Here is a 17,948-nt window from a genome sequence, read left to right as displayed (position 1 = left end):
AAGTCGAACTAGCTTTCTCTTATACAAAAAATAGATTTGTGAATAAAACAAGGTTATTCACGGAAAATAATAAGATCTGGAATACAATTATAATTTCTTATTACTTTAGAATAACACAGAGGGTACGCATACATACGAGTGAAGCTGCCGATGGGCGCATCCCATCTTCCCTACTTATATGATACCCGTAAACGCAAAAGAAACTCTGCCTGTTTCTCTGTCTGTTACCCCTTCACGCCTAAACCACTGAAACGATTTTGATAAAATTTTACCAGAAATATAGTTGACCCTGAAGAAAAACATAAGCTACTTTATATTGTGATAAAAGGGGAGTAGGGATAAAATAGGAGGGGATGAATGAATGTATCGACACCACATGGACAAAGTCGCGGGCAAAAGCTAGTCATTAAATATTCTTTTAGGTTTTCTCGACAAATAAATGGAGACAAACAAAATACATACGTAATCCCACTGAGAGGCGATGGCGCCTGCCAACACGCAGACTTACGAAATGGTCTTTTGTCCTTACAACAATTGCCTACTAGAGTACCTTAGCATCTTTTCATGATATACATTTGTTAACCTTGAGCTGTATTGTCCTTTTCGTTAGAAACTACCGTAGTAACATCTAGAAGGGAGTATCTTTAGCCTCGCCCTAAAGGTTTTTTGCATCGGAAAGATATGGTTATCTCCCTTACATTTCGAAAACGTAGGTACTATTTACGTGAGATTAGCATTAAACGAAAATGTAGGTGTACATTAGCGGAACCGCAATCAAAAATTTTGTTTTATATCTATATTGATTACGTTTGCTCGTTCTACATATACCAATACTTACGCTACTAATGCAATATTAACATGATTTTGACACAGAATATCATAATATTGTCACGTTCCGAGTGTGTAAATCTAACGACTCTAGCCCCTAACTGACCTATGACATAGTTTTGAAACAGCGTGCGTGATTTTCCGAAGAAAAATATGAATTGTTAAGCAGTTTGTAATGATTTATATACCTACCTAGGTTAGAGGTTGTCGGGTTAGTCGCCTACGTAATTATATTTATTACCACCCAACGTGTAATTATTTTAAGCATACATTAGAAACTAGTAACACAACTGATCAGTAAGCCTATTACACCTTTTTTTTTTAATACTTATGATATTATGTGTAAAAACCTGACTTACCCAATCCAGGATCCATGGTCAAAGGCATACCCCGGGCTCCAGAGTGGTGAGAATGCAACTAGGACTTAAGCCAAGAAGAAAATTTAGTATTTACTAGAGTAGAATATGTCGCAGTATTTTTATTTAGTTACAATGGTCACAATAATATGAAAAAATAGTTATTGAAGAATAGGTCCTCACAGTAAGATAACCTCACTATGAGATATAGATTTTTTAAACAAAAATATACTTATGTACATATTGCAATACACACTTACCTAGATTTAATAAATTAAAAAATGGTTTGATCGTTAGTAACCGGATAAAAATACGCAATCACAACTGCATTTCAAAGTTCAAAATTGGAACTGTTATTCTTTTTATGGCAATAGGAAACCGCGGCACTGACCACAAAATGTTGCTGTACTAAGTACTTGTGATATGTGACATAATATCGTTTTCTCTACATCGAAAACATGTTGGTTTGCCTTACCATACGGAAAACTCGCCCAAGATAGGTACGTAATAGACGTCGTAATTTAGTATCATTAATCATATTTTGACAGTTGATATGATACATGACGAATGAAAATTAATGAATTTTGACAAGTCAAGCGTTTAATTTCACTTATTGAAATGATGAATGATAAAATTTGTCCATAGATAGATATCAATCTAATCAATCAATAGTACCTATCGTGTGGTTACCAGCACCAAGAATAGGGCTACTCTCTTTCCCGGAGATTTTGGCAGTAAGTAATTTCAATGACGAGTACCTATGTCCAGTCCACAATAGTGAACAGAGAGGCAGTACATAACTAAGTTAACCTTAAAATTAAGTTAATCATTTATTACACGTGTGAACGATCGGAGACTTAAAATCTACTTACATACTTAAATCAGTTTATCACTTTATACGTGTAAACAAGACGTTAGTGCAAGTTGAGTTTAAACTTTTTGTTAATTCGTTTTCTTTACCGGAGGGGTAGGCAAAGACTGTATATTTTTCATTCCACTTGCCTAAGTACTTCTTTCACTTTATCCACGAAATCTACATTCAAAATAACTCTCTTCTTGCAAACTCATCGGTTTCGGATACTTTAACCTGACCTAAAAACCAGACCTAAGAAATCATATGTATATATTTTTATAGGAACCCTTAAAGGAAGGCAGTAAACATTAATGAGGCTTCAGCCTTACATTTTAGTAACAGCATTTTGCTTCCCCGTTAGTATTTATTCAAACAGGAAACATTATGCGTTAGACGACATGCGGTAGCTTTACACTAAGGACACCATTCTACGTCACAATACTAATAAAACACATGTCTTTATTACACCATACTACCGCTAAGTACATGTCAAAAGCCGCGCCACTCACCCACAAAGCAGAATTAATTCATACGAAAAACCAGAACAATAGGTACATACATAATTTATAAGAATGCATCGCCAGACAATCGACATATGAAATTACATACTCCATTTTAAGGTCAAACATTTTTGTTTTTATTTATATTAGCGGCATATTTGACGTAATCTATAAAGTATTATGTTATACAATGATATTTGCACTATGTATGTAATACTTTATGTAGGTTATACGTACAAGACATTATCTTTTTGCAGTCATTTCATGTAATGAATAAATTTGAATTCCAAACGCTTGTTAACCTGTATTTTGTTATTGTTTCAGATGATGCCACGGATCTCAGTGCTGAATCTTCAGAAATTACACCAGAGGCAGTCGCTCCTCCAGCATTTCAGAAAAATAGAGCAAAGGAGCAAGATACTGAAGCAGCTGCCGATGACTCAGACCACTCCTTAGAACTTATAGGGAATTCTCAAAATTTCTTCCCATCTTTCGCAAATCTTTTCGAACCGCGACCACAAAACAACTTTAGATTAGGCTTCGGAAATGAAGGAGCGTACAGTCAAAGGCCAAACTCCTATAGATCTCTCCTGAACTATCCACTCTTTGGCAATTACAGAAATGTTGAATCATTTGGAAAACAGAGCGCAGCGTCCTCTGCACCTCTAGTAGATGCAAGCTCAAGCGTCCTTGGTTCCGGAAACTTCGGAATCATCAAAGGTGGAACATTTTTTGCCCAAAATGACGAAGATTCAGATTATAATGACGGGTTTAGCTCATTTTACAACAACGGACATGGACGACCGTCACTAGGAGTTGGTTATATAGCTAACCCTCGACCGAATTACAGCCAAGATCAGTTCGCTAACTTCAGAGACTTCGCCGATATTAATACACCATCCAACTCCGCCTTCTCACATTACGTTGTTGTGTATGCCAATAAAAATGCAACAATGGATGAAGTTTCAGAAGAAACTAGAAAAGTTTTGTCCGAACCTAAGAATATAATAGAAACACTTCAAAGATTGGATGAGCCTGCTCCGGCGCAACCAAAAATATCGAAAGCGAAAGCGAAGTTAGAAGCAACCAAGCAAAAGATGATAAATAAGAAAGAACAATGGAAAAAGAAAAGCTCAAAGTTTCAGAGTCAAAAGCACGACCCAGAAGAGCCATTATTAGCGTTAAGTTAAAAGTTAGTTTACAATACAAAGACTTGCGTAATGTAAGTGATTTTACCAGTAAAAAGTGTGATGTGTGAGTGCTACATCCTCGTCGTCTTAAAGGAACACGATGAACGAGCGATAAATTTATCGTTTAAGTTAGTAAATATGGTCAAATTGTGTGCTTGTTACGTACAAATGGTAAAGGAATGGAATTATGTTGTATAGTGAAAATTAAATTAAGTATTAAGATGGTAGCAATATTTTATTAAACTTCCTCGGTCCATTGAGCAGAGTGAATCGAATACGCTTCGCAGCAATACAATGGTAGATATGTAGGTAGTTTTTGTAATGGCGAAAGTGAATAACCGCATTCATCTTAATCTATATTGAACAGAACCTATTGAAATTGAAGATACCAATTATAAATAGGTAGGTATATAGTGGTCATTTTTTATAAAATCTTCAGCAACATAATTTAATTACACAATTAACTTTACAGTTTCTTTAATTTACACAAAAAGTTACTTCTACATTTGCATAATCGGTATCATATTCGTTGAGCTCATTGTTTATCGATATAAGGTAATTAGATGAAATAATCAAATGTAATAGATATTAAAGCAAAGTAAAGTTTTAAAATTATGAAATAATCTCGATTATCGGAAAAACATGTTTATATGAAGTTCAGTTTCATTTAAAAAGAAACTTACATACAGTTAACAGTATGTGGAGGTATTGCAGACATACTACAGTAAGTTAATAAAAAAAATACTCAGCACAGAATGAGCCTAAAATCTAAATTTAGTATTTTACCTACGGAAAAACTTACTTACTAATTTCTGTAGCACAGTCAAAAGTGTACTTAGATCTGCAAAACCGACCGGAAAGTAAGGTGTACATATGTGTGACGCATAGACGTAACGAGCCTGTCTACAGATATTCAATGTATTTGTTAAAAAAAAAGATTCTGGTGAAATAGTTCATAGGTCTATCTATATATTTGACTATCTTTTTATAGAGGACTAATTAATAATATATTTAATATCTTAAAATATCAAAATACTTAAATGTGCCTTCTTTATCGACTTTCAGTTAATCGATCTTATGACCGGATCTAACCCAATCTCTTGTATTGGCTCTGTCTACCCAATTAATTAATTAAGGGCTAATTTTATTTTATGATGTTTAAAAGCCAGATACTGTTAACTGTAAATGCTGTTAGTGCCTACTTACATCAGGGACAAAATGTAAAATAAATAAATAAATTTATACAAATAAATGAATAAAATTTACTTCCTAACAACTGTGTTTACTTTCTAACACTCTTTTAATGCAGTCCGTCGACAAGAATTACAGAAATAGGGAAGAATGCGAAATTCTTTTTGTGTATCTCATTACCAACATTCATGAATAAAGCGATACGTTCGCTTTATTCATGAATGTTGGTAATCTTGATCAAATTAAGGACGTCCTGGTAACGGGTCAGGTCAAAAGTACCCGAAACCACCGAGCTTGTATGAAGAGAGTTATGAATGTGAATGAAGCGAAGGAAGTATGCAAAGATCGCGGCAAGTGGAAAGAGGTAGTCTCTGCCTACCCCTCCGGGAAAGAGGCGTGATTTTATGTATGTATGTATGAATAAAGCCACTGTGGATTATTCACGAACTTCGAAGGCATCGTAATATGTAATTTCCTTCTTTTCTCTTTAAGTCTGAGACTAGCCGAAAAATAAGAGAGAATGAAAACTTCGTCAACAGACCCTCTGGGTACCAAGAAACCAACCAAACTGCGGGCCCTGAGATGCCATCAATGTACGTATATTGTCCTCGAAGTATAGAAGCTCTGCTATATGCCTGATTGATTAAGTAGAAAATGCTACTCGCATTAGCATTGTTCTTGAAAGATGGCGTTGAAGTCGATTATGTCAATATTGCTTGCGTTTCTAAATTTCATTTAGCTGATGTAAGCCCCTTAAAATCAGTCAAAGATTTCAAGGTAACATTTTCAATACGACATTATGAACTTACATCTATCAGTACCTCAAATAGTAGAAACCAGCACAACAGAACTGAGGTTATTGTATGGACCAGCACGTGGTTAATTCGTCCAAAACTAAAGCACATAAGTTCTTGGGCGGGATCATTATTGTGTTTTTTCACAAAGACAAAGATTTTGTATGTGCAAACGTGCCTACATAAGTATATTCGTGTTCTGAAATATATAATAGAATAGAACAGATTTATTTTTAAAATTGAATACAAATTGCCTAAGAGCTAGTGAACCCTCCGAGTAACGGTGTTCCTGTAAGGCTAGAAATTTGTAGAGTGATGATTCATAGCACACCAAGGCCAAAAATCATGACCTGGCAGGCATCTGCCCTGCACGTCATCAACACGTTTGACGGCCTCTGTGGCTCAGCGGTAGTACGCTTGTCTGTGACACCGGAGGTCCCGGGTTCGAATCCCGGTCAAGGCATGATGAGAAAAGAACTTTTTCTGATTGTCCTGGGTCTTGGATGTTTATCTATATAAGTATTTATTATAAAATATAGTATCGTTGAGTTAGTATCTCGTAACACAAGTTTCGAACTTACTTCGAGGCTAACTCAATCAGTGTAATTTGTCCCGTATATATTTATTTATTTTATTTTACTTTTATTTCTTAAAATGTAAAATACATAGGAAAAAAAAACTTCCTGCTGTAAGCTTCAAAATTTAATATCATCTATTTTATTTATTGATAATTATAAAAAAGAAATTGCCAGGCAATTAGAGTAAGCACAAGTACCTGCCAGGTGTATCGAGAACTGCACAGTTTAGGAAGAAAAATAAACTTTCTTCTGTAAAGTTGAAATTTAAGTATATATTTGAGTATATCATTTAGAAGAAATGTGTACAATGACAGGCGGTTCTGAACAGCATAAGACCTTGACAGGCGCGGGTAAAGATGCTAAGAACGCGCTAGTAAGAAGATTTACGTAAATGCAACACATGTAGTGTCAGTGACATGTAAGAAAGTTAAAAATTATAGATGCAATATATTTTACTAATTGTTATGTAATTTACACGTTTTTTCATATTAATTATCATCATCATCCGACCCTTCTTCACTACTACTTTTTTTATCATCACACGACTCTTCAATATCGTTTTCCTCCTCTGAAGAAATATTTCAGTAAATTAATAATGTCATAAAGAATGGAATATCGCGTTCAATTACATAGGACTGTATATTGAATCAAATAACTGTATATTACCTGAAATGTATTCTACAGTTAAAAATTCATTCATTCTTCAGAAAAACAAAAATGCACCAATTTATATCTATTCTATATCTATCTATCTATATCTATATCTATACATGTAATAAATCTGTAGAAGGGTCAATTCTGTACGTTGAAAATATTGAAAAAATAAATAGCAGGGGGTGTTACTGGATCGATACCAAACACATATATGTGATTAAAAAAATTTTTGTCTGTCTGTCTGTATGTTCAGGCATCACGTGAAAACTAACGGTTCGATTTCGATGAAACTTGGTATAATTATACCTTATTATCATGGGCATAAAATAGGATACTTTTTATCCTGGAAAAATACGTAGAAAAAAAATCTTAATTTTTCAGTTTTATCCACAGACATTGTTCTGTAGAACCGCGAACACACGTTGCGTTACCCGCAGTGGATGAAGCGCCGTAACCTGTAGCGCCGAAAGTCGGCTTTGACTTGAACCGTTTGCGGCAAACGCGGGCTGTCGTTCTTATTGGAATTAATAATATTGTATGCGTGTAATAACCCATGGGTGGAATAACTGTTCTTTTTTGTGGCGACTTTAGACAAATTCTGCCGGTGATACCACGAGTGCCGTGTGGTTCCCAGCACCAATACAAAAAAGGATAGGACTACTCCATTACATCATGGATGTCGTAAAAGGCGACTAAGGGATAGGCTTACAAACTTGGGATTCTATTTAGGCGATGGGCTAGCAACCTGTCACTATTTGAATCTCAATTCTATCATTAAGCCAAATAGCTGAACGTGGCCATTCAGTCTTTTCAAGACTATTGGCTCTGTCTACCCCGCAAGGGATATAGACGTGACCATATGTATGTATGTATATTGCATCTATAATTTTTAACTTTCTTACATGTCACTGACACTACATGCATTTACGTAACGCTTCTTACTAGCACGTTCTTAGCATCTTTCCCTTCGCCTGTCAAGGTCTTATGCTGTTCAGAACCGCCTGTCATTGTACACATTTCTTCTAAATGATATACTAAAACATATACTTAAATTTCAACTTTACAGAAGAAAGTTTATTTTTCTTCCTAAACTGTGCAGTTCTCGATGCACCTGGCAGGTACTTTTGCTTACTCTAATCGCCTGGCAATTTTTTTTTATAATTATCAATAAATAAAATAGATGATATTATTTTTTGAAGTTTTTTTTTCCTATGTATTTTACATTTTAAGAAATAAAAGTTTTGATGATGTGCAGGGCAGATGCCTGCCAGGTCATGATTTTTGGCCTTGGTGTGCTATGAATCATCACTCTACAAATTTCTAGCCTTACAGGAACACCGTTACTCGGAGGGTTCACTAGCTCTCCAGCTAAAAGTATCACTTGTCAATTCATGAATGACGATGGAAACATTTTTATGAAAGAACAACATTTCGTACGAGTATATTCTACCAAACCCACGTGCTACTTAAATACTGGCAGGTAGTGTTAGAAGCAAGAAGTTAGACAAGGACTTGCTTGTTGAAGAAAATGCTGCAGTGCAGTTTGTTACCGCTTCTTCTGCACTGACGCCTTGGAAGCGGCAGTAAACTTAGTTTTTAAGTAATTTATTTGACGTCAACCAAGTTGTTAAACCATACGACAATTATTAAGCGATATAATAGTTTCCTATAATAATGAATAAAAATTTTGAATTTTTTTTTTACTAACTCCGTCGTTCACCAGACATTACAAACGCAACTGTAACTTCCTACAGTATTATTTTAGTCTTTGACTGTAACCAAGGCGAAACGCAGCCGATCTGTTTCGGTTAACAAATAACAGAATTGGCCTGCTGGCCCAGGACTCTGTAGTTCTGATGTATGCTCATAGCGCTAGTGTCGCACGCTGTTATTGGCCATTTATGCCGCCATATCTTTGGCCATGCTTTGACTCAAAATAAATATGGCGACTCCGAATCCAAAGTTCACAAAAGTAGTCGCCTCTTACGACATCCATGGGAAAGATAAGAAGTGAACCTATTCTAAGAATCACATGACCATAGTTACTAAGTTACTTAAGTTACTATGTGACAAAATGTATGACCTTCACCCTTCACTATCGGAATTAAATATAAATTGATAGATGTAAATTGTTAAGCCTTCAGTCTTAAAGTCTAAAGACCATTTAAATGACCGCAGAAGTAGTAACTGCCAGAGAAACGCCTATGCTAGTATGGCGACGTGTTGCGGAAGCTTCCTGACCGCCGGCTCCAGGTAAAAAGATCCTAGCGTGACATTGCAAAAGACTATGTATGTGCCAATGTGGCTGCGAACCGAACAAAACTGAATGAAAATGACGGAAAGCGGACCATGTCGGACGAAGACAGCGTGAGAGACCCTAGCCCAGGCTTACACGTGGGGGCGAGAAGGGAAAAGGAAGCTATAGTACATACATAAGCTATGTTAACGTTTTTTTTTTGCATCCTCTTTTAAAAATAAATCTATTGCTAAATAACGATTTACAAAAATGACTAATGTAACTTTGTTTTATTTTTATAAAATAATAAAATAAAAGTACAATACATAAAAAACCCCAGCAGCAGTTTTCGATATCAAATAGGTACATCACTAGCTTGTCGACAATAGCTCAACTTGCACATCACTAGTGACAAAAGTCAATCAATCACCAACGAATGTCCTATCTGTCTTATGGCTTATACATAAATTATCTGTGGTCGTTTATGTTCAAGTCACCTCTTACTCGGCCCGATTTAATAATTCTTGAATATCTCATAGTAATCATAAGGCTATAAAAAAACATTTTAATTTTCTATAGGTAAACAGTAACTATAAAGACCAAGAACAAAATTGGTTTGACAAATCTGAAGTCAAGACACAGCACAGCGTTTAGTTTGACTTCACGGGGGTATTTATGTACAATACAATCTGGCAACACTAAATATCTGCTAGATATTAAAAAAAATTACATTTCATTGACTGAAAAATGTGGACACATTTTAGATTTTAGGATCGAATTTTTCATTTTTCTTTTAAATATGGTTGCAAAATCATACTACCAAGGTGCTTAATAACTCTACTAAGCAATTAATGTAATGTAAACGTTTAAGAATAAGTGTAAAACGTGTAAATAGACATCAAAGTGGCAACAATGTTCTCTGGCAAGGATGCCGCAAACCCTGCGTATCCGACACAATGGGCACTGAATCCCAGTGCATATCAAAATGTAGACTCAAATTCAGTAGATTGGGCTGCTCTCGCTCAACAATGGATTGCTATGAAGGAAGCTGCCGCTATAATTGCGGCACCTCCGCCTCCTTCAATGAAGCCCGATGCAGAGGAGGGCGAAGCGCCGATGGAAGTCGAAAACCCGGATAATACGGAATCGGCGCCTCCAGGAGTTGAATGGAACTCTTCAACTAACACCTGGGACAATAATTGGAATCAATGGGGTAAGCAGTACTTTAATACTCATCTAGGCTTTCATTATATTTAATGAAAATAGAAATGATACTGTTTGTTTCCCAAATAAAATAAAATGATAAAGTGATTTGTTTGTATTTCTGCCAAAATAATCCCATCCCAAGCTGCCTTAAAAGCTGTAGTTGGTGTTAATTGATATTTAACAATGATTTAGCCAAATTTGTTTGCAACATATGGGGTGTCACTTTTATAGCACCCAGTAGACTGACATTGGAATTGGCTCATAACATGGTTCATGAAAGGGATAACAATAATAAATGCAGACTTACCTGCAGTGTAATTTGGAAGTAATCTTATATTATCAATGTTAAAACCCTTCAGGTTGGGGATGGCCTGGTGCTGGCGGAGTGGATTCCAAAATGGTGCCAGATTCGACCATAGCAATGGCACCAATGATGGATGGCTATACTATGCCAGCTGATGGGGCTACACCAATGCCCGGGTAAGAATGCTTAAAATACCTTCTCTTAATCAATCAATCTCAATCTGATGGTAGAAAGAACAGTCAGCCACAGCTGATGATTTAAAAGTCATGTGTCTTTTTAATAAATTTAAAGATTTATTCAACATCCTTTGTTTTCCTAAATAACTTATTATAATGTAGGTTGATTTTAAGGAAGAGCAAGATTAAGATTTTTCAAAGTTATAGTAATGTCGTCATATGTAGGTACTACTAGCCGCCTGCCACGGCTTCACCCATGCTACATCGCTGAAAATACCCACAGATAATGTATGTTTTAATGGTAAAAGAATTTTCATTAGGCTGTACACACAAACAAACTTTACCTCTTTATAATATTAGTTAGAAGTATTAAATCATTGTATTTTCACACTTCTAGCTACACAACCGGAGTGCCTGCGCCAACATTTCAACATGGGTACTGGACAGCGCCTCAAGTGGCCCAGGATTCTAGCAACAGTCGGGGCAGCAGTCGCAGCAGAGACCGTCGCTCCAAGAGCAAGAACCGAGATCATAAATCAAGAAGTTCCAGGTCTAACAGGTATACTTAAGTGGCCAATGAAGGTATTCATGCCTTAATGGGCTCTCACAATTTAAATTCATTGTTGCACTGTATGTTATGATATCACTGACTTAATTTAGTCTGCTTGAGACAAAAGTACATACATACATATGGTCACGTCTATATCTCTTGTGGGGTAGACACAGCCTACAGTTTTGAAAAGACTATAAGGCCATATTTAGCTGTATGGTTTTATGTAATTGAGATTCAAAATAGTGATAGGTTCGAACGCCTACAAGAGGAATCCCAAGTTTGTAAGCCTATCCATTAATCGCCTTTTACGACATCCATGGGAAAAAAATGGAGTGGTCCTGTTATTGTTTCTAAATAATTGACACTACGTGTAATAATAAACATTGTGATAGTTTTAGCTGTTAACTTTGTTGGTTCCTGCCCCCGCACATGAACGAGCGACGCCATTTTTATTGCGCGAAATATTATCGCTGTTTCGCTTTTGGTGACGAACGTACGTTTTTTTGTATGACGTGAAACAGAACAGCGATAGTTTATGTATTTGACCATAGATGTGCCATTAAAAATTTATCACTCCCTCATTTCTCTTTGTAACATCAGTTTTTGACTGGCTGTGTGTTTAAAGCAGCAAATAAATTATTTAATTTCGAATGAAATAGCCTATATTTATTTACTCAACAGAGATAAACCTGCAATGATACCACCGGTTATCGAACCAATAGTGCCTCCTATGGGACCCTCGGCCACCATAGACGCTGCAAAACGAAGGCAGCTACCTGCTTGGATAAGAGAAGGTAACAATATGCCAACATAACATTATTATACAATATCAGATACATTTTTCAAGATGATATGCAAGCCAATGGTCTTAAATTGAGGATACCGAACAAAGTGGAAATATAACAGTAGTAGTTATTATCATTAAATATTTTTCAGTTTAAAGCCTTCAAATTTTTTGAAAAATTGACCAAACATACTGAGACTATCAATGTTAAACTGCAAAAATTAAATATTGGCATTTTAAACAGGTTTAGAGAAGATGGAACGGGAAAAACAAAAAGCCATAGAGAGGGAGCAAGAGAAGGTAGCGCGCGAGGAAGCTGAGAAACAGAAAAAGAAGTTGGAAGAAGAGGAATTACAGAGGATGAAAGCTGAAGCTAGTGGAGAACCCATGCCCCCGCCCAAGAGCAAATTTGTAAGTGTTCACATTCACTAAGCACATCCTAATTCACCAACAGATTCGAAAAAACTGAAAGGCTGCTGTATTGATATTCAGCTGTTGCGGTAATGGTGGAATTGAGATTCAACTAGTGACAGGTTGCTAGCCAGTCACCTAAAAGAAGAATCCCAAGTTTATTATTAGCCTTTCTCTTGATTGACTTTTACATTCTGCATGGATTCACTAGAAAATGTGCGCCTGTTGTATTGTAAACGTTTGGTATTCAATTTATTATTTCTAAGGTAATATTTACAAAAAATTAACAATTCGCTGAGGTGTACTACTGGTAAGAAAATGAGCAAAAATAAATGGTAAAGAACACTAAAGATATCAAAATAATGAAGCTACAGTGTGTGAGTAAAAATAAAAATTAAACAGAATTACGTTGAGATAATATTTGCCATCTGAACTTATCAATTATCTGTTAGAGATCAAGATTTCATTGTATCGGTGAAACATTCTGATAGGAGATAGTAGGATGTGTTGTTTTAATAAACCTGAAGGATAAATACATTATAGTTCCGATTTTGAGACCAAAAGACTAAGAAGGATAGGAGGATCAAGGAGTTTTGAATATTTGTAATTTTTTTTTGATAACGCATTGACTTTGGTTCTCTTAAGTACTATTAAATAATGAATGTATAATTGTACCTTTATAGGAATCTGACTCGGAGCCCGAGGAAGCGGGAGCGGAGACTGATCAGGAGCTGCCACCGCAAGAGGAGGAAGAAGAGGAGGTTGTGAAGGAGCAACAAGTGGAGCCCGAACCGCAATTAGTCAAGAAGAGCAAAGAGGAGATTATGCAGGAAGTGGTATGTATGATGAACTGCTTTTTCCATACCAATATTATATAAAGATTTCTAATATTGTTTGTAAATAACAAATTCAAACACTGCTGTCAAGAGACACAGAAAGAAGCATGAACAATGTATGTTATTTCAATTAAGTGAAATGGTGTGAAGATATATTTGTTCTCTGTTGAAGGGATTGTATGCCTGATTATATTTTCAGCTTAGGGTCTACAAATTACTAATAGAAATGAAAACATCTATTTACTATCTTTAACTTGTTCTGGAATCTTAAGATGATTAACGCATTTTTAAGACATAAATTAGGGCAACATTGTCTCATTGACAATTATCGTTCCAGATGCTGAGCGTCCGTCGCACATTGACGGAAATCTTACTAGAGGTGACCGACCAAGAGATTCATACGGTGAGCCAGGAAGAATTGGCCCGGTATACCGCCGCACAAGGTATTTCAACTCATATAGGCTTATACCCAAAGGCCGGTCGATCAAGACATTACCCTATACAACGAGAAACATTCGTGTACTGACTCTAAAACGTGTAACAATATTTCTAGTCTTTAATCTGTGATCAAGAAACGTGCTGTGCTATTGTGATACCTATTTCATCGCTAATAAAGTCTTATTTCAGATGTTGCCAGTTGATTGAATACATGTGGTGTGTGATTAATGTTGGTTTTATTTATATGGTAAAAGCATCGCGCCTCAACGTGTTGAAGGCAAGCAAGTCCAAGGCACTCGCCGCCATCGCCAGCGGCCTCGGTAAGTGTCCTTCTGCACTTGTCATGGGGTAGAACTATCTCGCAGATCTATGCCTAATTCTCAAAAAAAAAAAAAAAAGAATGTCATATTTGATGTGTCTGAATTTTGAAAACGACAAACAAATAAGAAATGTTTGCCAGATAGTTCTCAAGGACGTAAATGGCAGTTTAAAAAAATAAATAAACAATCGAAAGAACTGATTGTGCAACAAACTGCCACGGATGTCCACAAATACCTTTCCCTTTCAGCAAACACCGCAACAATATAATTAGTATCGAAATGGGATATATTTAAATCGGCAATGTTTCACCCTATTGTGTTTTGTGGAGAATTGGTAAGAAAATGTCCTGATTCATAGATGTTCTTGTTCAAATTAATTTATGTATATATGTGAATTTTGTTTATACTATAAACATTTGTATATTGCGCTCTAAATCGACCTAATTTACCGTTTGCAACGTTATTAACTTTATTATTGATCTCAAAATGTGCAGCAATATTTGGAAATTTTAGAAGACCGCAGAAATAGATACACAGCCTAGACAAAAAAATATTTAATTAATTTATCAAAATGGGCAAGTGGCGTGAAAATTCTAAAATTGACCAATCACGTTTACGTTCACAAAAAACGGTGCGCTGTGATTGGTCAATTTTTACACACTTTACTACAGAAACTAACTCGATTTGCGTTGCGGTAGTGTTCAGTCAACTTCGGTCGTAATGATAAAGAATGGTAAGGTAGGTCATGCAGCGGTTTTGACTATATCATAGTGTTATGTATAGTGTATGTGTGCAGGACTGGGCGCTTACGAGAGCAGTAGCGACGACAGCGCCGACGAAGAAGACCAAAACGATATTACTGACCAGCAATTGCAGGTACTACACACTACATATATACACCATACACACATTTCACGTCTTTATTCCTTGCGGGCCAGACAGGGAACGATAGTTATAAACTTAAAAGCCGTATTTAGCTGAATAGTTTCATATAGGAATACAGATAGAATGGAAAACATTTCGTCAACCTGAAATAAACCAAACACTATATTTATCCTCCTGGCATTCTTCATAGTTGCACTTTTCCTGGACAGGAACCCGGGGTCCGCCTGTGACCAATTCCGTGGACCTGTTAAAAGTAATATTTCCATCCAGATTGAACCATGGTTACACAAGCAGCTGCCAAAAAGCGCTAATTTTCACGAAATGTTCGTTGTAAAACCATTCATCAATAGTTAAGAATTTTTCTTACATACAAATTTAACATATTTATACAAGCAAAGTATAATATTATCTGATCTCCCAATTAAATAAAAAAGTTAAAGGAAACCAAAGTATGTATAAAAGACTCCTACAACAAACATGACTACTTTCTTTGCTGTAGTATGATAAAAACAAATCTGTCATCGGTGATGCATTCTAATTCGGAATTATTATAACCGCACCTTATGTGCGCAATTGATGGCGAAAACAAATTACAGGCGGTCGCGAGTTGCATTCGAACATCTTACAAAGTTTTTCTTAATTTTTTGTACCGTCTTGTATTAACTGAAGAGTGCACTTGCATTATCGCGTCTTCTGATAAGCAATAAACATGTGACAAAACATTCTGTGAAAACGTAATAATAGATGTTTGTACATACCATTTTAAATAATAAAATAATGCAGTTTCCTAAAAAATAATTATTCACTTGAGTACATGTTGAGCCTTGTGAACTCTGCATTATTCTCAGCAGTCACATTTATTTATATTGACTCATTAATATTGATTGCGTAGGTAGAAATAAAATCACATACGGTACTAAGTTTATTTTAGTCATAGGAAAAATTAAACCTATACTTTAATTTATACCACATTATTGGATATATATGTATGTAAGTTTATATGGGACAGTCAAAGAATAAAATTATCTGAATATGAACAATAAAAGGTCATTCCTATCTTATGTGATTATGACAATTTATCATCTAATTAAGCCTACACGAATGTAATTTTTTAACATGAAACTCAACAGGCCTGATACTGAACTATTAGGTCGAACCACCCGAGATATCCCCAATTAGATCAATTGTCTTGATTCTGGATTTTGTTCACCAGGACCTCATCAAACGCAAGAGACAAGAGTTCGAGCGCACAGCACGCGACATTGAAGCGGAAGTCCGTCGCGCAGAGCAGCGGGAAGCAGGAGATGACCCCACCACGCCAGCAGCCACGCCGGAGAGACCGCGTCGATCCAGTAAGTCCACTCGCCACCATAAACTCAACCACGTCATCTTGCCTGTAGATACTACGACAAATCTTCAAATTTTAGGATCGTCAGCTACACCGCCGCCAGTGGAATCCGAAACGCCAGAGAAGCTACCAGAACGCCGAACCTCAAAAGATAAAAGACCAGACAAGAACCATAAATCTTACGATAGCGTAGATGGTATTAGGAAACTAGAAACAATTACAGAGGAGCAATGGAAAAAAAGTAAAAATAACACCCCTTCTCCCCAAAAGAACAGCAGCAAGAACCACAAAACTAGTATAGCTTCTAGCGATTCCGAAGCAGATTCTTCGTCGTCAGGTGGTTCCTCGTCAGAAAGTGAGCATGAAACCAAAGTTGAAATTAAACATACTAAGAAACGTAAACGCAAGAGCTCTAGTTCAAGCGAGTCCGCGAAAAAGTCGAAGAAACACAAAGAGAAGAAAGACAAATCACACAAATCAGATAAGAACTCTTATTCAAAATCAAAAAATGATGATTATGAAAAATCAGATAAATCCAAATCTAGGAAAAAAGATGATTACTATGACAAGCATAAATCATCGAAGAGTAGAGATTACGAGAGGTCGCATAAAGATAAATATAGGGATGAGTCTGACGAAGAGAGACCTAGGAAGCGCAGTAGAAGATCACGGTCAGCGAGTTACGGATCGCGGTCAGAACGGAGGCGTTCCCGCGATCGGTCCGAAGAGTGGTCGCGTAGAAGAGACAAGAGATCTCACGGCAGGGAGAGTTCCAAGCGGGATAGGTCCTACGATAGGTCGGGGAGGGATTACGACAGACACGATAGGTATGAGCGGTCTAGGGACTACGACCGGCGGAGATCGCGCAGCGGCAGCTACTCCAGGCACCGCCGGTGAACCAAGGTTACAGATGCGACAGGTTGTACATATTTATATTTTACTTGTACGGAACATTTAAAACTTTTACTCGCCACATCACATGTCGTCTTTCTCTGCAATGTTTAGTTATCCAATAATATTAAGTATGAATAAATTAAGACTATTTGTTCTTTCGACACATGTGTAATTTGAATATAATACTAATTTACCAAGGCTCTGTTTGTCTTCTATGAAACAAAGGTCATTGTAAGAAAAACTTATGAACATATTCAATACCATAGTTAGTTTTGTAAGTTTTGATTTATACTATAAGAAATATCTTAAATATTTATATATCTTATTTCCACTCAGTAACCGTAACTTCTTTTATTAAAAAATTGTGAAATTCATATTTTAATTGCCTATTGTTTTCTCTTGCAGGTCGAGATGTTTCTGCTTGCTTCAGGTGTAAATATTCAAGTTTGTGTATAGTATTTTAGTGTGCACTAAGTACGTAACCATTTAATGCATTACCTATTCCAATAAATTTTATTTCACAAGCATTTGTTTTCATTATCCTAAATAAATATTTTTTTTGTGTTTAAAATTATCTAAGTATCATCTGCATGTTGATTTAAATTTGTTGGTG

General features: G+C 36.1%; 2 protein-coding genes across 3 annotated transcripts in view; both read left to right on the top strand.

Moving 5' to 3' along the window:
* LOC106135696 (uncharacterized) overlaps positions 1–4,320 on the top strand; it is a 57,283-nt gene extending 52,963 nt beyond the window's left edge. The window contains exon 2 of the mRNA XM_013336067.2: positions 2,862–4,320. Coding sequence (XP_013191521.2) covers positions 2,862–3,727 — 866 coding nt within the window. The 3' untranslated portion in view covers positions 3,728–4,320. The remainder of the gene's footprint in view (positions 1–2,861) is intronic.
* Positions 4,321–9,890: 5,570 nt separating this feature from the next.
* On the top strand, positions 9,891–17,859 carry LOC106137242 (arginine/serine-rich protein PNISR). 2 transcript variants are annotated; one of them, XM_013338053.2, is made up of 12 exons: positions 9,891–10,393; positions 10,746–10,866; positions 11,264–11,425; positions 12,101–12,213; positions 12,448–12,614; positions 13,298–13,450; positions 13,788–13,893; positions 14,143–14,208; positions 15,005–15,084; positions 16,307–16,445; positions 16,521–17,360; positions 17,741–17,859. In XM_013338053.2, the coding sequence occupies exons 1-11, from the start codon at positions 10,093–10,095 to the stop codon at positions 17,336–17,338; spliced, it is 2,226 nt and encodes a 741-aa protein (XP_013193507.2). In that variant the 5' UTR covers positions 9,891–10,092; the 3' UTR covers positions 17,339–17,360; positions 17,741–17,859. The 2 variants fall into 2 exon arrangements, with proteins under 2 accessions (XP_013193507.2, XP_013193499.2); XM_013338045.2 differs by having other exon boundaries at positions 16,521–17,859.
* The last annotated feature ends 89 nt before the right edge of the window (positions 17,860–17,948 follow it).

This window comes from Amyelois transitella, chromosome 8 (assembly GCF_032362555.1).
Source record: "Amyelois transitella isolate CPQ chromosome 8, ilAmyTran1.1, whole genome shotgun sequence".
In the NCBI taxonomy this organism is placed as follows: domain Eukaryota; kingdom Metazoa; phylum Arthropoda; class Insecta; order Lepidoptera; family Pyralidae; genus Amyelois; species Amyelois transitella.
Note: the sequence above shows the minus strand (reverse complement) of the source record. Positions and strands in the feature narration are given on the sequence as shown.